This window comes from Schistocerca serialis, chromosome 12 (assembly GCF_023864345.2).
Source record: "Schistocerca serialis cubense isolate TAMUIC-IGC-003099 chromosome 12, iqSchSeri2.2, whole genome shotgun sequence".
NCBI classification, from domain to species: Eukaryota; Metazoa; Arthropoda; class Insecta; order Orthoptera; family Acrididae; genus Schistocerca; species Schistocerca serialis.
In genome coordinates, this window is record NC_064649.1 from 31,722,698 (window position 1) to 31,746,282 (window position 23,585).

At 38.5% G+C, this 23,585-nt stretch overlaps 1 protein-coding gene across 1 annotated transcript in view; it reads right to left on the reverse strand.

The window, feature by feature from the left end:
• Window positions 1-1,228: 1,228 nt before the first annotated feature.
• LOC126428178 (sorting nexin-4-like) overlaps window positions 1,229-23,585 on the reverse strand; it is an 84,318-nt gene continuing 61,961 nt past the window's right edge. The window contains exons 9-10 of the mRNA XM_050090092.1: window positions 8,644-8,707; window positions 1,229-1,653 (exon numbers count right to left, since the gene is read on the reverse strand). Coding sequence (XP_049946049.1) covers window positions 1,616-1,653; window positions 8,644-8,707 — 102 coding nt within the window. The 3' untranslated portion in view covers window positions 1,229-1,615. The remainder of the gene's footprint in view (window positions 1,654-8,643; window positions 8,708-23,585) is intronic.

Genomic DNA, 23,585 nt, shown 5'->3' on the forward strand with positions numbered 1-23,585 from the left:
CTGAAATTTCCTTTTATGTCAATCACTTGCAGTTTACGCACTACATTGGGACAAAAACAGAAATAGGTAACAGGTACTTGCGTGTCTAGCTACAAAGGATAATGTTTCACTGCATGCATGAATTTTCTATTCTTTAATCACCCTCTCTCTTTCCCTCCCTTCCCTCCCTCCCCATACTTCCCACTGTATGATATATTAGGGTTTCCTCACATTCCATTCGCTTACAGACTGTGGAGAGAATGATTGCTCAGTGCCTTTGTGAGTGCTATAGTTAGTCCAGTGTGGTCTTTACAGTGCTTTTGGGAGCAGCACATCAGGAGCTGAAGCATGTTCCTACATTCCTCAATAGTAGTTCTTGAAAATTTGCAAATAATACGTGCCAGATAGGGTTGATAGAAGAGATAGAGAAGATGCAATGGAGAGCAGCGCGCTTCATTACAGGATCATTTAGTAATCGCGAAAGCGTTACGGAGATGATAGATAAACTCCAGTGGAAGACTCTGCAGGAGAGACGCTCAGTAGCTCGGTACAGGTTTTTGTTGAAGTTTCGAGAACATACCTTCACTGAGGAGTCAAGGAGTATATTGCTTCCTCCTACGTATATCTCGTGAAGAAACCATGAGGATAAAATCAGAGAGATTAGAGCCCACACAGAGGCATACTGACAATCTTTCTTTCCACGAACAGTACGAGGCTGGAATTGAAGGGAGAACCAATAGAGGTATTGAAAGTACCCTCCTACACAAACCTTCAGGTGGCTTGCAGAGTATGGATGTAGATGTAGACGCAGATGCAGGATGATCTTCAAGAATTTGCAAGTTCAGATCTTTCAATATTTCTGTTATGCTCTCCTGTACCCTCTCTGTGTACATTCAGTATACCACTCCTAACCCTTTACGCATCAGAATGGCCTAGCCAGCAAAACAATGAAATACATGTCAGTATGTACTCTTTGAGAATAGTAATCAGTAAAACTGCTCAATTTACTATGTATTTCCAAGTCCAGAATGTGTGATGATAAACATTTACACCAAAGAATCAGGAGCACAAAATCATATATAGTAGTTTTACTATTATAGTTTGAAAACATCTGCAGGAAATTATCAATGAGAGTTTCTGTTACACACATATGCCCTCAAAAGGAAGGCAAACCCCAAAGGAAAGAGGTTCACATCCATCTTTAGATCATGCAAATCAATCTACATTTGGAGCCACATCAGTACCAGAGTCAACTTCACAACTTTTATAAAATTCTTCTTCAAGCACAGTGCAAGCCATCTGTAGTCAAGCTGTTTACTTTCACGCCATTCGTAAGAGACAGCAAACAGTCACATCCCCTCTTCAGTAATATCATATCGACCAGAGAAACAATAAATTTGTTTTTCAGGTTCTACGTTCATGTCAATAGCTACTCGCTTGATTCATTTTGTCCAGGTTACTTAGAATATACCTCCACTTTGTTGCAACCATTTCTTGGTTTTTTCATGCTAGCTGCAAATTAGATCTTAATAGTTTTCATACATTTCCACCTTACCATTGGATCACTATGGCATAATGTGTTTAGGTCCCATTCACCATATTGGATTTGAATCTATGCATCTGGCAGCTGTTTTATTCAATGACATACCGTCAACTGGTGGTGTTTCATTATGACTGAAAACAAATGTTGGGTACCAAGTTATGAGTCTTTTAGCTCTAATGTTTTAGTTATATGATACCAATATCTTAATATTCTTATGTAAAAGTTTTTAAAGTTTTTCAAAAAATAAAAATAAATAAAAATCTTAAAATAATTTTAGAAAATTATCATATTATATTTGAGGATGTCACAGGGTTGTTATTCCTTCTTAATTTATTGTTACACAGCTGTTCTCCTGAAAATGTGGTAATTAGTGATATGAAACCAGTAATGATCTAAAAGTAAAGGACTACATACAGCTGAAACAGTTAATTAACATCCAACTTGTAGCTGTGGTAGTCTTGGTTACAAGCTTAAGTATAGTAATATTTGAAATGGCACAGACAGTATTAAATCATCTGCATTGGTCTGCTCCAAGTTCTGCACGCTCATCTGTAACATATTCCCAGTAGTTCAATACACAATTAGTCAGAACTCCATCTGCCGTCAACCTACACCATATCCATCACATCACTGCTATAGATCTAAGAAAAAAATTCATGGATGTCAATACAACCCCACTATATATAAAAACCAACCAAAAATGAGTAAATAGTATGTCTATTACAGTTGAGAATGTGGATAAACTATTTTCATCATGTTGCACATTTTCTGTAATCATCCTACATCTGCACTGTTGGTAGAAATAATTCATATTATCTCAGCAGCTGACACATTTGATATAATCTGTGAAACAATATTATCTGAAATTATTAACTCTTTATTAGAAGAAACATTTCACACTATATATTCTGCAAAAATTGGAAGTAACTAGGAACTGAATTCACGATAGTATAATTGCTTAAATGAACGATGTCGAAGAAAACTAACTGTATACATGCTTACACATGACTCCCAGATTGATTTTATCCTTTTTGATGTAAGAAACTTTCATGTGAATTAAACTTACCATTGTTTATATACAAGGTAACCTCGGGTTGTTGGCATTTATTCAGTGCTGTTTGGACACGGCTTGGGTGGCTGGGTAAAACTTTTCTTTGTATTGCAATTTTGGGCCACATATAGAGGAACTTCATAAAAAAAACAAGGGTTCCTATATTTAATTATCTTTTTTGTTAATTTACTACTCACTTGCTTATGAAAGGTCCCCCAGTATTAAATTACCACCATTACACAAGGAAACTCAAGCCCAAAAATAATATTTAAACCTGCCACGAGCCATCCCAAAGTGCTTACACTTTATTATCTTGGCTACGAGAATAGAAATCTCTGATCAAATACTGTTGTGTTTATTATTTTTTGCGCTTTAGTGAAAGGATTTCAATACTATCACTGGTATTTACAGTTTGAAATTGTATCACTTTTCACTTCGTGAAAACATTAACTGACTTTCCCACTTAAAACGTCATAGTAATTCAGTCTCCTTTTTTTCATATGCAGCAGTTAAGGCTCATATGGCTCTAAGCACTATGAGACTTAACATCTGAAGTCATCAGTCCCCTAGACTTAGAACTGCCTAAACCTAACTAACCTAAGGACATCACACACATCCATGCCCAAGGCAGGATTCGAACCTGCGACTGTAGCTGAAGCGCCTAGAACTGCTTGGCCACCGCAGCCGGCGCAAGTAAGGCTAGTCAGCATTAAGCAGATGAAAAATGAACATCTCAGGGTCTTACGTTGGTGTCTAATTTTTATGAAAGAATATTTTAGAGGGTAATATGAAAAGATGCGTATTTTCCAGTTAATTTGATAATTTTGACACCAAACATTTATGTTTATATTCCAATCCTTCTTTAACATTTTAAAATGTTTTGAAGCACCTGTGCTAGCAGAATAGAAATGCAGAAAACACAAGTCCAAAAACAATTTACTGGACTCACCAAATCGAAACAATAATACAATCTACATTGACAATTACTTAATAAGCTGTGCCTTCGGTCCATGATAGATCAACAGAGATATAGTTTTCAAATCCATCCACAAATGTTATGCATTGTCTTCTTGTAGGCTCCTGTGAAACATAGTAGTCAGTGCCACACTTAAGCATGAAAATGGTTCTGTGCATTCCTTTGTGCTCGAGAGGTGTCTTATCTAGTGAACTCTGATCATCGAATGATGAGCCTGTCCTAAACTTCTCACATGACATACCCAGGTATGTACCGCATTGCCTTGTACAGTATTGTTTGAATCATTAAATACCGGTGCGGTAGATGGGAATAAAAGGAAATAGCAGAGCACATTGTACACTGATATCAAAAAAGTTTGGGAAATTGCATGGAATGTTACATTAATATGCATTCTTTCCAAAATGTCAAATGGTACCAACACCACAAAGTATTATTCAATGTTCCCTGCTTAGACGTCTGTACTTTTGGTTCTGGCATGAATTCACAATTGAGTTTCATTGCTGCTGCTGTGGCATGTAAATCTTTCACACACACAATCAGGTGTTCTACTGTGCTTGCGGGTATGGCTAGTGATATACTTGCATCAGTGCCACACTGCCCACCCTCAGTGCTGATGCTCAGTTTGGAGTCCACTGCTATACCGGTTTGTTGTACAGTGCTACAACCCATACATTCCTAATAGACAGCTGTCGCCTCCACTTTATCCACCAAGGCTGTCAAAGACAAATCAGCCATAATAAATGCAGGAAAGCTTCTGGCTAGTCATTTATCTCCAACAGATCTTGTTTCTCGTAATAGTGTAATAGTTTATGTAATCAACTCTCTGAAGTTAATATTATTTAATTAATTCAGTTTTAAGGACCTCAATTTTGAGAAGCTAACAAATTTTATGCTTGCTTACCTTGAGCCTCACCCAAGTGTGCCACAGCGCAATGAAATCTGTCCACCAAAGCCAGAATGCCACGTTGGAGGGGAAAGACAAAAACATGGTCTCAACATGCTCTCTACATGCTGGAACCATAGGTGCAGTCATTTACACCGAAAGGTGGGAAGTTTTACATTTCTGAAGTTCCTACCTTGAACTGTAGAGGCTGTATGAGCATGTGAAGAGCTTGCCTCTTTATTAACATACAGCACTGCTGAATGTTGAGGCGACTTTGTGGCTTTGATTTGATCATAGTGCTGCCGGTGTATTATCCGAGACATCTTGTTAATCATGCTGAGGTCACCACTTTAGTTATCCTATTTAGCATGAATGGAAGGAGTTAAAGGAGAGTACACTGACCACACATGAAAAATTACACACTATAATTTGTCTGAAAAACAAATTACAACATCTGCACATTAGCACCAAAATCAGCTCATTAACACCAAAATCGTGCATAAAACAAGAACAAAGAACTATATCATCAAGATAACAAACACTGAAAAAAACAGGTCACTGCAGTTTCTGTCACTCTGATCAATATCACTTGTCGCTGCAGACCAGTCACCATTGTTGCATCTTCCTTTGACACAGCATCGAAGAGACAAGCACCAACAATGACGCACCTAGAGGCAAGGCTAGACACAGCAGGGCAACACATCTATAGTCTGCAAATCATTGTGAAGTCATGGCAGAGGGTACATCCCATTGTACCAGCTGTTTGGGATTTTTCCATTCTGTGCACACATGGAGCATGGGAAGAATGATAGACGAAATACCTCCATGCATGGTGTAATTACGAGGGTTATTCCAAAAGTAAGGTCCGGTTATAAAAAAAAAATCAAAACTAAAATGTTTTTTTCAAAACAATTGTTTTATTTACATTCCTTACATCTTTATCTATTTTTCTACATAACTTCCATACTTATTTAAACATTTGTCACATCGTTCAACAAGCTTTTGAATGCCCATGTTATAGAAATTGGCCGCCTGTGACGATAACCAGTCCTTAACTGCTTCTTTCACTTCATCATCTGTGTCGAAGCGCTTGCTGCCGAGAAACTCCTTTAAGTAACGGAACAGGTGGAAATCACTTGGCGCCAGGTCCGGACTGTAAGGAGGATGGTCCATCTGTTCCCATCCAAATTTCTTGATCAGAGCTTGCGTTTCATTTGCACATTATCCCGTCCTTCATTAAAAGCTCGCACCCACTTGCGCACTTTACTGTCGCTCATTATGTTAGGACCGTACACTTCAGTAATCTGCCGACGGATTTCCGCCGCTGAATTGTTTCTTGCAGACAAAAACCGTATCACTGCCCTTACTTCACAATCGGCGGGCTGATCAATTGTCTTAAACATTGTAAAGTGACACTGTGAACTACACTCAGCAACAGTAACAAAGCGAATGGCGGCGTTTGACGCGCAAGGCTTGCCGGGAGTCGGCGCGCATGCGTGTTTTGTCATTGGCGCCAAATTTCAATAGTTACGGTGAATCGGACCTTACTTTTGGAATAACCCTCGTAGTTTAAATGTTGTTCTGTGTTTCCTCTGTGAATGATATACAGAGAGGTCCAGAAAATATAAACACTCTTTGATAGTCAGGGTTGATTGTACAAAATGACATACCATTACAACTCACATGAGGTGAAGGTTATTTTGTTTGTTCAAAGTGACACTCATTAGCAGCCAAACGATCTTTAAGCCACTGAACTGTTGACCAAACTACAGCTGTCAGTGTTGCCAGTGTCATACCTGCACAGAACACCTTGATGGTTTCTCATAGCTTGTTCATAAACATTTTTCATACTCTGGTGAGTATGAATGACTCCTCTTCGACCTTGCCATAATCCGGGTAGATTTTCATCCATTGTGGTAGTGAGCCGGAGTGCCATCTTGTTTTAGATAAAATCTTCTGTTTCCAAACAAAATTAATGTTTGCAACATATGAATCATGTGATGACAACACCACACATTAATAGCCAGTAGATTAACATTTGCCCACATGAGAGGGAGGATGTTTAGGGGCGCAGCACTCGCAGTTGTGGCAGTTTATTGTACCTTTTAATTTGAATAGTGCCTCATCAGATCAGATAACCAACTCTGCATACCGTTCATCCTTACGAAGCATGCCTTCAAATCACTTGCAGTACTCCATCATTCAATCTGGGTCGTTCTCGTTCGTGCAGCAATCTTGGAATGTACACTTTCCACTTTGCAACCTTCAGAATTTGTCATACACTCGATCGGCTTATCCCGCTTTCTGGTGCAACCTGCTTCACAGATTTTTGAGGTAGCCTAGCAAAATGTTGCAACACAGCAGCACTGGGCACTGGACTTCAAATGACAATCTTACTTCATTCAATGCTGCACCGCCATCTGCTGCAAAACGTGCATCAGGACCTGCTGAGAAAACATGCAAAACTGCAATGATGTCATTTCCAAAGATATCAAATATCAAAGAATATATACATTTTTCTGCATCCCTTTGTATAGAGAGTTTTAGTATATTCCTCCCTCAGTCATTATTTAAAGTCTGCTCTTGAAACTTTGTAAGTAGGCTTTCTTGGGATAGTTTATGTCTATCTTTGAGAGCCTGCCAATTCAATTTCTTGAGCATCTCTCCAGCTCTCTCCCAAATGGGTCAGACGATCCTGTGACTACTGGTGCTGCCTTCTCTGTATAAGTCCTGTATCCTCTGTTAGTCCTATTTGCTATGGGTCCCACACATGTGAGGAATATTCTACAATGGATAACATGAGTGATCTGTAAGCAATTTCCTTCATATACTGATTGCAGTTCTCCAGTATTCTACCATACACTGAAGTTTACCACCTGCTTCACCCACAACTACGCCTATGAGAGTGTCCCATTTCGTATCCCTACAAAGTGACACCCAGATATTTGTGTGAGTTGACACATTCCAACTGTGATTCACTGATATTATAGTCATAAGATAACACTTTTTTTTACTTTTGTGAAGTGCAGAAACTTGTTTCAGACAGTATTTGATTATCAATAACTGTATCATCTGCAGGAAGTCTGAGACTTACTATTCTTGGCAATGTCATTAATATACAACATAAACAGCAAGAGTCCCAACACACTTCCCTGGGACATACCTGAAGTTACTTTTACAGCTGACGACTCTCCAGCCAAGATAACATACCGCATCATCTGCCCTCCCACAAAATCCTCAATTCAGTCCCAGTTTCACTAGATACCCTACACGGTCATACTTTTGACAATAAGAATGGATGAGGTACTGCTTTTCAGAAATAATTAAATATTGCATCTAGCTGACTGCCTTGATCCACAGCTTTCAATGTGTCACATGAGAAAAGTGCAAGTTGGGGATTGCATTACTGATGTTTTCGAAATTCGTGCTAGTTGGGATGAAGGAGGTCAATCGATTCATACATCTGAGGTCAGAACATGTTCTATGATTCTACACCAAATCAATGTCAAGGATATTTAAAGATAGTTTTGTGGATCATTCCTACTACCCTCATTGTAAATAAGCATGACTTGGGTTTTCTTCCAGCTACAGGTCACTGCTTCTTGTTTGAGGGATCTATGCTAAATTACAGTTATTCAGCTGTTTCTTCAGACACTAACACTTATTTCACTCACCTTTTTAGTTGTATGAGGGTTAAACTGGGACACTTCTCCTGATCCATGGCTGTACATAAATATTTGAAAATGGGGTTAAACATTTCAGCTTTTGCATTGCTACCCTCAGCTTCAGTTCCTGTCTCAATCATACGTGACTAGACACTATGGTATCACTAACAGCCTTTTCATATGGCCATAATTTCTTAGGGGTTTTGTGAAAGACCATTACACAATATTCATTTTTTCAGAGAAGTCTCGGTTTCATCCAAGCACACGATGGATGCATTTGTGTATCAATGCTCCAAGAACCACCATTATCATTAACACACTGCATCCATCACTGTCATCTTGAAGTGAGGTTACATATACAAGCTTGCAAAAATGTTTACAAAGTTGCTGGTGGAAGAGGGTATATGTGTAAGCATACGGGTGAAACCTGAGAATGTGTAAAATGTGACTCTTAGGGAAAATAGAGACTTCTGCATACAAACAGCCCAGGAATTATATCCTATGTTATAATACCATGCCGCACAAAATAGTACAGAAAGAGCTTACCATACACACCCGTGTTGCCTGTGGCTGAAGTGTTAATCCCAAATACATCATTCAAGTTTCCATGCTAGAAGAGAGGAGAAAAATGTGTGAAATTTCAAAGTTGAAAAAAATGTGTTCATTGTGGCTGGGACCTTCTTATTCTTAAAGTCTATGGATGCTACACGGTTCCAAATGCAGTCATAGAGCTACAAATTCTGCATTCCATTTGGTATGCTTCACAGAAATTTGAAAAACTGAAGATACGTGGATCACCATGGTACAGTCTTAGGCTCCTAAAAATTGATTCTACCAACCAATTTAAGGAAGGTTTCTTGAGATTTAATTGGGACCACTTTGAGCTCCACAGCTGACTGGCATTAATATTACACTGAAGTGACGAAAGTCATGGGCCAGCTACAAGCACATATACAGATAGTGGTAGTATCACATACACAAGGTATAAAAGGGCAATGCACAGGCAGAGCTGTCAATTGTACTTAGGCGATTCATGCGAAAAGGTTTCCAATGTGATTATGGTTACACGATGGGAATTAACAGACTTTGGACACAGAATTGTAGGAGAAGTAAGATGCACGAGATGTTCCATTTCGAATTGTCAGGGAATTCGATATACTGACCCCCACAGTGCCAATAGTGTGCTGAGAATACAAAATTTCAGCAATTACCTCTCACCTTTGACAACGCAGTTGCAGGCAGCCTGACTGAGAGCAGGTGTGTTTGCATAGGGTTGTCAGCGCTAACAGACATGCAACAGTGCACGAAATAATGGCAGAAATCAATGTGGGATGAACAACGTACACATCCGTTAGTACAGTGCACCGAAATATGGCGTTAATGGGCTATGGCAGCAGACAACCTACACAACTGCCTTTGCTACCGGCACGACACCACCTGCAATGTCTACTGGGCTCATGGGATCAGTTGGACCTTAGATGACTGGAAAATCTGTGGCCTGGTCAGATGACTCAGTTGGTAAGAGCTGACGGTGGGGTTCAAGTGTCGTGCATACCTCATGAAACCATGGACACAGGTTGTCAACAAGGCACTGTGCAAACTGGCGGTGGCTCCATTAGAGCGTGAGCTGTGCTTACATGACATGGGCTGGGCCCTCTGGATGATCAGCTACTTGGAGATCAGTTATGGACATCATGTTTCCAAACAGTGGTGGAATTTTCACGGCTGATAATGCGCCATGTCACCGGGCCACAATTGTTTGTGACTAGTTTCAAGAACATTCTGGACAATTCGAGCAATTGGTTTGGCCAAACAGATTTGCCAACCTGGATCCCATTGAACGTTTATTGGGGCACAATTGAGAGGTCAGTTCATTCACAAAATCCTGCACAGGAAATACTTTCGCAATTATGGATGGCTATAGAGGCAGCGTGGCCCAATACTCCTGCAGGGGATTTCCAACGACTTGAGGCCACACCACGTCAAGTTGCTGCACTATAGTAGGCAAAAGGATGTCGGACACGATACAAGGAGGTATCCCGTGACTTTTGTCGCCTCAGTGTAATGATTAAGCAGACCCACCACAGCTATGTTACAGTCAACTTCATTCATTAGAACATCAGTTGCTGAGTCATGATTTTAGAGGCAAAATCTGGAAATGATGGCCATACAAGCATTCTGCCAACTGCCTGGCAGAAGTGTGGCAAGCAGTAAGTACCTGGAACACAGTATGTTGTGTGCTCACCACGTTTCTGTCAGGTGGGCGGCAGCATGTTTACATGGCCATCATTTACAGATTTTATGTCTATTACATAACACAACTAGTACTCTTAAATCTCTGGCATAATTCGGCCACCTGATCTAAAAAACAAAACTTGTTATGATACAATAAATAACAAGTTATATACATGGAGGTGAAAAGAGATTCCTGGATTTCCCAGTTAAAAATACACTTTTCCTCAGGTGAAAATACACTACACCCTGGGTGAAAGTACGTTTTTATGTATTAAGTTACAATACAGTTTCCCTAAAAGCTGTAAAACTTACCAATCCTTTGAATGATACAGGTTTTACACACCAGCATAGGACTTCCCGACACCTTACAATATGAAACCCAGCAAAAAATGCATTTTGGAAGGATCTTTGATGTGCGGAAACATGTACACTGCATATTTTCGTGTTATGGGAGTATTAATACGAATTCCACCAAATACAGCATGGTAATTTCTGAAGCACTGAAACCGAGAATGTGATGTGGTTTTGTTAGCCAGCCATAGCTCATGTTAAGTGATCTCACCAGCCAATGACAGCAAATTTTCAGAGCATAGGATATGATGTAGTTGGCACTACTCACTATTAAGTAGTGCAAACACACAGATATCAGACACAAAGTAGCTACTACCCAGTGAAAGTGAGGAAACGGGAGCAAATCAACCCACAATGTACAACCACCAAACATTTCCAACTTGTCTTAAGTCAAGGAAGAGTTTTATATATCGGACAGTACCATTAGAAGGCCAACCTGAGACCTGCCGCCTACCTTTTTGATTGGACACACTGCGAAAAACAAACCTGCACCCCAAAAAGGAACTCTGAAGATAAGCAGTGTGAATGTGGAGAGAGAGAGAGAGAGAGAGAGAGAGAGAGAGAGAGAGAGAGAGAGAGAGAGAGAGAGAGAGAGAGAGAGAGACGTACATCTGTGCAATGACAAGGCCATTAAAGCTGCAGAGTTTTGGAAGAAGAGAATTTAGACATTCTTGCCAGGACACGTAAAGTAAGTACACAAACATGAAAAGTTAATGCTTTAAGTTACTATACATTACATACAGTATAGTTATAACAAAAACCTAAGCTTTCACATATAATATTTGTCATCCCCCGCCCCACTAGGGTATGGTTAGGCTGGATCCTAAGCATGATTATAAATTTCAATTTCTAGGTTACCTAGCTGAATAAATGAGCCTTTGAGCACTTTTCCACAGGAAAGTCAAATTGCTCAAGTACTCACCTCACACTTTTTTCTTGAGAACAATTATACTTTTTGCTATCGTTATTGCATAATTTGTAATCTATGAAAGAACTAAAAATAAATATGAAAACTCTTCTTGAAGCTTGGCCTTTTTTTAGGATGTGATACTTTTTATATCAAACACAGATGCACCAATAAAATTTTAAAAAATGGCATAAATGGCTCGTCTACTGGGCCAGAAATTTTTCTAAGTGGCTGGTCCTCAAAGTGCTCAGTTTTGAATATGAATCAAGTGCTCCAAGATTCAAGAAATTCATCATTCTCACCTGTAATGTAATTCATATTCCATAAAAGAAAACTGACTTTGAAAATAATGCTTCTCATATCATCATCCACAGTATTTTCCTGCGACCCGTGCACTACACACCGGAAGCAGCTACTAGGGTAGCAGAGTACGTGTGGCGTGCACACGGGGGTTTTTTTAGGTTAGAGGGACCCCCCCTTGGGCGAAACGATAAAATACCTGACGGCTTACCAGAGAGGACATTATCATCGTTGATAAAGAACGTCCGTCCTCAGAGACCAAAAACAGGAAAAGTTAACGTAATATTGGTAAACTGCAGGAGTATCCAGGGCAAGGTTCCTGAATTAGTATCTCTTATTGAAGGAAATAGTGCGCATATAGTATTAGGAACGGAAAGTTGGTTAAAACCGGAAGTGAACAGTAACGAAATCCTAGACACAGAATGGAATATATACCGCAAGGATAGGATAAACGCCAATGGTGGAGGAGTATTTATAGCAGTAAAGAATTCAATAATATCCAGTGAAGTTATTAGCGAATGCGAATGTGAAATAATCTGGGTTAAGTTAAGTATCAAAGGTGGGTCAGATATGATAGTCGGATGCTTCTATAGACCACCTGCATCAGCAACCGTAGTAGTTGAGCGCCTCAGAGAGAACCTGCAGAACGTCGTGAAGAAGTTTCGTGATCATACTATTGTAGTAGGTGGAGACTTCAATCTACCAGGTATAGAATGGGATAGTCACACAATCAGAACTGGAGCCAGGGACAGAAACTCTTGTGACATTATCCTGACTGCCTTGTCCGAGAATTACTTCGAGCAGATAGTTAGAGAACCAACTCGTGAAGCTAACGTTTTAGACCTCATAGCAACAAATAGACCGGAACTTTTCGACTCCGTGAATGTAGAAGAGGGTATCAGTGATCATAAGTCAGTGGTTGCATCAATGACTACAAGTGTAATAAGAAATGCCAAAAAAGGAAGGAAAATATATTTGCTTAACAAGAGTGATAGGGCACAAATCGCAGAATATCTGAGTGACCACCATCAAACGTTCATTTCTGAGGAAGAGGATGTGGAACAAAAATGGAAAAAATTCAGAAACATCGTCCAGTACGCCTTAGATAAGTTCGTACCGACTAAGGTCCAAAGCGAGGGGAAAGATCCACTGTGGTATAACAATCATGTACGAAAGGTACTACGGAAACAAAGAAAGCTTCATCATAGGTTTAAGAGTAGTCGAATCATAGCTGATAAGGAAAAGCTGAACGAAGCGAAAAAGAGCGTAAAGAGAGCAACGAGAGAAGCATTCAACGAATTCGAACATAAAACATTGGCAAACAATCTAAACAAGAACCCTAAAAAGTTTTGGTCATATGTAAAATCGGTAAGCGGATATAAATCCCCTATTCAGTCACTTGTTGACCACGGTGGCACCGAAACAGAGGACGACCGAAGAAAGGCAGAAATACTGAATTCAGTGTTCCGAAACTGTTTCACTGCGGAAAATCGTAACACGGTCCCTGACTTCAGCCGTCGCACGGACGCCAAAATGGAAAATATTGAAATAAACAATATCGGAATTGAAAAGCAACTGCTATCACTTAGTAGCGGAAAAGCATCCGGACCAGACGAGATACCCTTAAGATTCTACAGTGATTATGCTAAAGAACTTGCCCCCTTTCTATCAGCAATTTATCGTAGATCGCTGGAAGAACGTAAAGTACCTAGCGACTGGAAGAAAGCGCAGGTCGTTCCCATTTTCAAGAAGGGTCATAAATCAGATGCGAATAATTATAGGCCTATTTCGCTTACGTCAATCTGTTGTAGAATAATGGAACATGTTTTGTGTTCTCGTATTATGACGTTCTTAGATAATACAAATCTCCTTCATCATAACCAACATGGATTCCGCAAACAGAGATCATGTGAAACTCAGCTCGCCCTATTTGCCCAAGAAATTCACAGTGCCGTAGACACTGGCGAGCAGATTGATGCCGTATTCCTGGACTTCAGGAAGGCATTTGATACGGTTCCGCACTTACGTTTAGTGAAAAAAATACGAGCTTACGGAATATCGGACCAGGTTTGTGATTGGATTCAGGATTTCCTAGAAGAAAGAACACAACATGTCATTCTTAACGGTTCAAAATCTGCAGATGTAGAGGTAATTTCGGGAGTACCGCAGGGAAGCGTGATAGGACCTTTATTGTTTACAATATACATAAATGACTTAGTTGACAACATCGGTAGCTCCGTGAGGCTATTTGCAGATGACACGGTTGTCTACAAGAAAGTAGCAACATCAGAAGACTCATATGTACTCCAGGAGGACCTGCAGAGGATTAATGCATGGTGCGACAGCTGGCAGCTTTCCCTAAACGTAGATAAATGTAATATAATGCGCATACATAGGGGCAGAAATCCATTCCAGTACGATTATGCCATAGGTGGTAAATCATTGGAAGCGGTAACGACCGTAAAATACTTCGGAGTTACTATCCGGAGCGATCTGAAGTGGAATGATCACATAAAACAAATAGTGGGAAAAGCAGGCGCCAGGTTGAGATTCATAGGAAGAATTCTAAGAAAATGTGACTCATCGATGAAAGAAGTAGCTTACAAAACGCTTGTTCGTCCGATTCTTGAGTATTGCTCATCAGTATGGGACCCTTACCAGGTTGGATTAATAGAAGAGATAGACATGATCCAGCGAAAAGCAGCGCGATTCGTCATGGGGACATTTAGTCAGCGCGAGAGCGTTACGGAGATGCTGAACAAGCTCCAGTGGCGGACACTTCAAGAAAGGCGTTACGCAATACGGAGAGGTTTATTATCGAAATTACGAGAGAGCACATTCCGGGAAGAGATGGGCAACATATTACTACCGCCCACATATATCTCGCGTAATGATCACAACGAAAAGATCCGAGAAATTAGAGCAAATACGGAGACTTACAAGCAGTCGTTCTTCCCACGCACAATTCGTGAATGGAACAGGGAAGGGGGGATCAGATAGTGGTACAATAAGTACCCTCCACCACACACCGTAAGGTGGCTCGCGGAGTATAGATGTAGATGTAGATAGATGTAGAAAGTAAACAGTTGTGACATCACACTCATCAAATGCAGTTTGTTGTTCCGAAGTACTGCATAGACTTCATCCTAATGGCTTTGACACATTTTGCTGTCAGCAGACACTTGTGTGTGCACTCTGCTTTATTGTAAATGGTGCATTTTCTTTGCAAGTAAAGTTTTAGTTTGGTGTTATTCTATTGTTTATGTTTTATTGCTGCAGTATTATTCTGCAGTAGTGGGTAAAGTAAAATTCTCTGTTCAAGTATCACTCCTTTCCAGTCATAATTACAAAACTCAAAATTAAAACAATCCAAAATTCCCGGAATTCTAAAACCTTCACAGGTTTTCCCACATTCTTCATGGATGAAAAAATTCATGCTTTTTCCTGGGGTGTATACTCCCGGAATAAATGTATGTCAGTACACCTGTGTGGGTCTCACTAATCATCATCAATATTTGGGAGATTTTCCACATTCATCTAATTCTATATTAGCTCGTAATGGGTCATTTATGGACTGTGACTGTCGCCAAGTTCTGAATGCTATTGTGGGTGGCAGTGCCAGCTTGCCAATGTCCACAGGGCTGAGATTATTCTCAAGCCTGAAGGTAATGGGCTGGGTTCCACTAATCTGGCTCACATGTGATGGTCTGGCATGACAGGGTGGTCTTCAACAGCATTTTGCGTACTCAATGGCTGGTGATTCCTAGTACCCATTGGAAAACGTACGTCTGAAAGTGTCATCAGGTAGCAGCACTTTACAGATGTACTCCGAACATTAGCAGGAATGGGACAGTTGCAGTGAATACTTTCTGCTCTGGAGACCGACTGGCTGAAATGTCAGCACATGAAAATAATGTTGTGGAGTCATGGGCAAGCTCGTGAAATTGTAAGCTGGGGGCCAGTGAAGTGGGTTTTTGTATATTCATTTTCTTGTGCATTGGAAATGTCATGATCCGTTGCCAGTTTTCTAGGTAGATGTCGATTTTAGCGAGCATAGAGACTGTTGAGTAAGAAGCCACATAACCGTGTGCAGCAACTGGTTTGCTACAGGAGTTGTGTAACAGATGAAGCAGGATTGCAAAGGGTTATTAGAAGAAGAATAAACTAAGTTTTGCCACAAATGGAAAATGAAGTATAGAGTTCTCGTGTGTCCTTACCTGTCTGACTTAAGACTATATTCCTGTGTTGTTTACAGAAGAGAGGGAGAAGCTGGTGAGAGTGTGTTATCCAGTTCAGTGGTCACAGTGGGGAGCTTTAGAAGGTAGTCAGATTGCTACAGGGCACTGAATAGCATTATAGAGGAAGTGCTGGAATGACCCAGTACAGGTGTAGGAGGGCCTATAAATTACACAGTTCTACCAACATACATTTGGGAGGAAATCTACGAAGCGGTGTCTCACACAATTTGCCTCACACACCAAATGGCGCTAAGAGTTTTTGATTGGTTGTGGCAGTAACAGGACTTCACCAGACTCTACAGAAGCTAATACTGTACCTTTTAAAAAACATGATCAGCTTTATTTCTAAGCAGCTGACAATACAAAATTTAAATCGTAAAAGTAATGGAATAAATCCATTAATGTGAAGTTTTATAAGCAAACAAAGTGTTAGAGATGGCAACATAGTTTAATAAGCTTTTCAAAAAGTTTATTCTTTGTTTCTCCACTTCAAGGACTGTTAACAAGGCAGTTTTGTTAATTTTCCAACTATTCTAATTTTTTTCCCCTATTTCAGATGTTTAGTTTTGATTTTCAACTTATTATGAGTATGAGTAAATTATTTTTGTCATATTTTCTAGCTTTGTTTCATAACAAGGTAGATACACTGCATTTAATTATATGAGGCTGTAATTGCAGATCACTGAATCTAAGAAGTGGCATCCACAGTCACATTAGTTACACGAAGAGATATACTTTGCATATACGATCAAAATATGCATACCTTTTGGATACCAGAGAAACTTACTTTAAAAATACTATGCACATAACTATCAAACTCTTGAGGTACGATAAGTTGTGTGTACTTTTCATCAAATTTAGGTCTCGAGGCAAACCATTATCAGTCCGTTACATCAAAACTCCCAAGATTCAAATCTTGTCGCCTCTTGGAAAAATTTCTACATGGGCCCATGCATGTAAAATTTTTAACACAACAAATAAATGTTGAGCAAATGACATTTTCCACATTGTAATGATTACGATTATGATCAATGTAGCTAAAGACCAAAAAGCCAGCTTTTATTTTTTCAGCTCAAAACAATACCATTAACATAGCACGTATAACAGGTTTTTATAACAAAGTTCAAACTAATCTACAATTCAGGTACCAGTATAGACAATACTGACAAAGTAAACAGTATAAAACTATTGAATGTGAAACAGTGTACATGGGCAGACACAAGGACCCCGATCTCCACAACACAGCAACTGTTGCGAACTGTTGCGGCAGACTGTCGCCACGTTCTGCTATCCAGCTGGGAATCACATTGTTCTCCAGCATATAGAAATGTGCAAAAATGATTTTTGCAGGAAAAAATCTGGGAAAGTAAATTCCAGTACTCGAGAGCAGATTCTCGACATCCCAAAGTGCTTTATTGAAAGCAGCACCACAGTAGCGTTTTTTTTACATGGCTCACACAAATATTTCTTCAAAGTTCAATGAAATACATTTACACCATCACAATGACATAAAAGTGTTTAACATATGCAAATGTCTTACAACAACAGTTTGGACTTCACCAAAGCTGCAAGAAAATAAGCACATACTGCCAGTGTTACAAATTTCAAAGGCTTTATAATTTACAGAAACACGTACAAACTATTTCATAAAGCGACTTCTGATGAACACTTATACAGAACTGACAAAATTTAGTGCAGCATTTCAAATACATATGTAACAAAATGAAATGCCTGTGAATTTATGCAAAAACCAACTATGTATTTCATACAACAATAAAGAACAGCTGCTTCAAACTACATATTTCTTAAAGGAGTAATTGTGCGTTGTAAAGAAATGGGCAAGATATGAAACACATGAATAGTGTCTAAGCTTTTGCCAGTTTCCTTACTACACACAAGTACTCTTTCAAGAAAATTGTTTTCAGCATAACAGCAAATATTTTCACTACTTATTATTAACTATAAAATGTATTAAGTTTCCATGTGAATAATGATAAATGTTACAAACGTAGTGCACAAACAAACACCACCTCATGGATGAATGATGAGTTTTGGGACCAAATATTGTCCATGTTTCAGAGCAAACAAATGTGAGGCAGAAACACACACTTAGAAACACAAAAGCTCCAATATTTCTTGCTCATTTCAGTGTTTTACAAATCGGTTTTCATGAAATCCAATGTCTAAAAAAGACAGACATATTTTGATGAATGGTTCACATGTACATTGAAACAGAAGTTTTTTTTTTTTTTTTAAAGGAAATCATATATAATTCTCAATGGTAGTCTTAGGACTTTCTGCAAATTAAGAAAAAAATGTATAGGCCAAAGGTTTTAACATTGTATGTTCTGTTCTTATGTCTGATCTTCGTGTAGAAAAGCAGGAAGAACTGTTTCACATTGTCCAGGCCTCCAATGCCTTTTGCACAAAGTAAATGCTAGTCGAACAAACACCAGATCAATATTATCTATAGGAGTAAACTTTATAATATTAAAATCTGCCTATGAAGCTCAGCATTCAGTGTGCGTGGCTTCTATGCAGAGTGCCCGGGTTCGATTCCTGGTGCTGCCGTGGATATTCCCCAGGTGGGAGGATTGGAACTTGATTAACTCAGCCTTGTGATGCCAGCTGAGTAGTAGCAGCTCAGAGACAGAGAAAGCCAACAGTGGCTCGGAGAGTGGTGTGCCGACCCCACGTTCCTCCGTATCGTGTTTCATGACGCCATTGCCAGTGGACAACATGGCAGTCAGTTAAATCCGAATTGGCCCATCATGTAAGGATGCAGAGCTTCACTTTTGTTTTGCTTAATATTACAAGTAAAAGCTGGCATTCCATTTTAAAAGAATTACTTCAGCTCATCAATAAATAAAAATATGACATTGCCAACTGTGTGACAAATAGTCACCCTTTAATGCAGAACCACTTCTCAACAATCTCGTTTAGATATCTTTAAGCATTTAAAACATATTGGGAGCGATATATAAAACTGAATCAGTTGTACTCATGAGGTTACAGTTGTACATTAGGAACAACATACTTTCAGTTTCTATTCCCATGCTCTATCTTTAGAATTTTTTGGGTTCAGGGTTCTACAATGCACATCTACTTGTATCTTTTTTCTCTCATCTTCCAATACTTTCTAATTTCTCATAAAACATAAATAAATCATCATTTAATAGTAAATGAAATAATTTATCAACTGTATGTGTTTCACTGCACTTGTTTTTAATAAACAATTACATTACTCTTCTCACAATCAGAATAACCTTACTCTAAATGAAACAGAGCCTTACCACTGACCCGCGGTGTTGGTAATATGACAGCGACAAGCAACAATAGTGACTTGCAGAAATGAGATGCTGTAGACGTAAGATGTTAAATTGCTGAACAGCTTAGTCTTTACTGCATAACCAATTTTGGTAAGAGACCATTACCCAGTACCTGCTATACACACACCATGGGTACAAGAAAATCATCAAGTGAACACAATGTTCAAAAAATTGAGCAAAATACAAACAAGCCTTAAAAATGGGCGACAGCAAAAGTTACCTGTATATTTCACAAGGTGCAGTTTTAAAAATATAATGTTCGTAAATAATATTTACTCATGCAGAGTTAAATGCATGGAATGGCAATCCAAGGATTAGACAAAATAAAATGGCAAAGAATTGCTATCATGATTAGCAATATCTTTGTACTAAAATACACGAAAATTTTCAAATATACTGCTTTCAAATTCTAGTTACTCATTCAAAATGAAATTTGTATTTTCAGCACAATGTAGTAAAATTCCTATCTCTTTCCTGAGATTCCTGTACCTATCTGTTTATTCTTTATGTAGAATAGTAACACTATTTTCAATTTTGTCTACTATATGTGTTACAATGTTGTTTATATCATGTACATATTTTTGTACCAGTTTACTCTCTTTGGATAATTATGTAATTGTCTTATGATATATACACGCAAATCTGATTGACTGGCAAAAAAAAAAAAGAAAAAAAAAAAAAAAAAATTAAGTATTGCTTGTATTTTGCTACAATATTTTACCGTCCTTTACACCTGTGTGTTTTCCTGTATCCATGACATCCACAGTAGATACTTTAGAATATGTCATTTCTACAATTCATAGAAGCTGTGAAACATAATCCCCAAAAACTGAGACCCTTCACTGAGGTGAGGGGTGAAACGTGAGAGTGGAGGATTTGGCGGGAGGTGAGAGAGAGAGAGAGAGAGAGAGAGAGAGAGAGAGAGAGAGAGAGAGAGAGAGAATTACCAGGAAGAAGTGAGGTAAATCAAATTAACGACTATGCACATCAAAATAAACAGTAATTGTTTGCTACTGTCAGTAGATGTGCACAAAAGTACAAGAAAGTATCCTAGCTCTCAAACCTGTTACTACCTCAGGGAAGAAAGAGGTCCCAACCCTTGCCTGTTTCCAAATAGCTCTAAAAGTTAGGAAAGTTTCATGCACTTTGGCATGTGTCCATATGCAGTGCTAAGACTGCTTCACAAAGCTAAGTACTGGCCATTACTCTGCCTCAATTTTATAGTTTTCTTGAGCAAAATTTCCTTTTGATGCAGTTTAAAAAATAGTAAGAGTGGTTTAAAAGCCCACTGACAAAGAGGTCACTAGAAGCTAAGCATGATCCCAAACACAACATGGGGAAAGTAACTGACTGTACTTTTGAAAGAAAACACCACGTAATTCATCTGTATTTAAGTAAACCAAGAAAAACCTAAATTTGGATTGTTATATCATTGCCTAATGGTTCTGCCTTAACCTCTGCACCACCTTTAATGTTGCCAGTGAAAGGAAGGTGGTTATAGATTTGGTGGGATAAGATGTCAAAGGACACAAGACAGAAATCTAAAAACAAAAATGGAGTGTGTTCTATAGCTACAGCACAGTCTAGCAGGCACAGTCACGACACTTCTACTCATTTTTGTTCAACTGTGTGACAGCGTCACTAAGTATCCAGCAAGCTACACTTTATGAATACAATAACGGATGAATGCAAATAGTATCATTTATAATGATTTGTAACATAGTTTTTACAATGTTATGTAGTGCCATAAATATTGACAATAACTAAATATGACACCACATTTATCTTTCTTGAGCTTCCTCAGGACCTTGGAAAGTATGAAACAGTGTGTTTACTTATAATTCTCTTGTAACCTTGAAGAATGTCTTCCTTTTAAAAACAAAAAATACTAGTAAACAAAAGATCTGACCTTTCGCAGGAGGGCATGATATACATACTCAACACGAACTTTTGTTCACTGCACATCCAGTCAAATTAGTGAATGTGCAATGCAGGAAACTTATGGAATGCAATACCTACATTATTTAACATACCATATAAACAACCACAACTGTAGTTAAAAGGAAACTACAGATATGTGATGATAAAATGTCAAAAACAATCAAACCCTTTCCTAACACAGAAGAAACCAATTCCACTACTATTGCTACATCTGAGTCACAATTAGCCAGAATCTCAAACAATTTCACTTTTGAGACAAAAGTAGTTACATTTACAAATATTTGTGCTCTGGTAAGTTCAGTTAAATGTAAGCAAGTGCAAATCATTAGACTGCATTGAAAACTGTTACTTGTCAAGGAAAGTGCCTATCATAACAAGAACCTACAGCAAAATAATATGCCTCTCATGGATGAAATGTATGTTGTTATTCTCTTGATTTCAATGGTATAAGCTACAATGATATACATATTCAGAAATATTCCTTCATGAGTAAGTTTTAGCTTATGGCAGTGAATCAGTGAGATCCAGATGTTTATACATTTATTTCACAATCATTCACATCTCTCGATAGTTTACTAATGCTTGGAGTGAAAAAATATAACAATTATTTCATTAATTGAGTAGAAAAATAATTAAAAACAAACAGTAATCTTACATTTGCTTTCTCACCATTAGGGGTGCTAGTGTTGTTCCAACTATCAGATGGTAATGATTTTCAGAGCAGTGAGTGCTGTGACTGTTTGCATTCACTGTCGCTACAGTTACAGGAAATGATTACAAAGCTCCAAATTTCAATGCCTCACATGTATGTTTTGTGTGACATCCTTGGTCCATAACTAAGGCTTTAACAAGTGGAAATTGCAAACTCTTAACCCCCCCCCCTTTCTTTGCAATAATGCTTGGTGTAACTGATAAAGAAAAAAAAACTCATATTTCAATTAAATATAATCTTATATGGATACGGTGTGTGTTCTTTCGGACATGTCCAACAGCTGAAGGTATTAATGTAATTCTAAATATAATCTGATCTCACTGTATCGTATCTTAATGAAGCACCAGACATACAGCTTTGAACGACATACTACAATGATTTAATCATTTGTTTACTCTTCCTTAACTTTTTCATAATAAATGGACAACAAAAATTTCACAATTTTGAGTGTCTCTCATAACATGAAAACACTACACTAATAATGATATATGAAAATGTGTCAACAACCCTCTAAAAAGGATGATATTTAAACTAAACATTAAACTAATAAAGAGAGAAAACAAAAAGTCCTCCAGAAAATTACACTATTCAATGTCTATTTAGACTTACAATCAAACTGGAGAACAACAGTTACAGAAAGTTCTGAAAAGCAGTAAATTATATGTACAACTATATATTTTCACACACACACACACACACACACACACACACACACACACACACGCACACACACACACACTTCCAAGATACAGCAGTTTTACACCAGTCATTACGCAACTTGATCATCCACACTTAAATGAGACATTTTTTTAAAGCTGAGACTTTAGGAAATATGCGTGACTCACCCAACGCATATGTAAATCACGTAAAGTAGTAATGTAGAGTAAAACTCATACGCACAATATGGGGTAACACAAAATGTAGCATGATAACTTATGATCTCAAGCCAATCAACAGAAGAAGGTAAGCTATCTCCTAAGTTTGGCACTATTCCTGCTAAAGCACCGCATCAAAATGTAAATAGCATACCAAAACATTGTATGGTCCCAATGAATTATTGCACACCTGTTTATTTTCTAAACCTTGTCCTTTCCAAGTCCACTTCATATCATATAACTATTCTCTTTAAAGTTATCTAACTAGCATTTTAAAAGAAAGTGCAAAGTGCAATAACTGAGCTGCACTGAATTTGCATAAACAGCGAGTATGAAACCAGCACCAACTACTTTACACTTTAAACTTCCCGGCAAATTGAAACTGTGTGCCGGCCCGAGACTCGAAATTGGGACCTTTGCCTTTCGCGGGCAAGTGTTCTACCGACTGAGCTACCCAAGCACGACTTACGCCCCGTCCTCACAGCTTTACTTCTACCAGTACCTTGTCTCCTAATTTACACTTCTACAATCTCCATATAGAATCTCTTACCCTGCCACAAAGTACCACTACTGACCAAGTGTAATGTACACCATTTATTT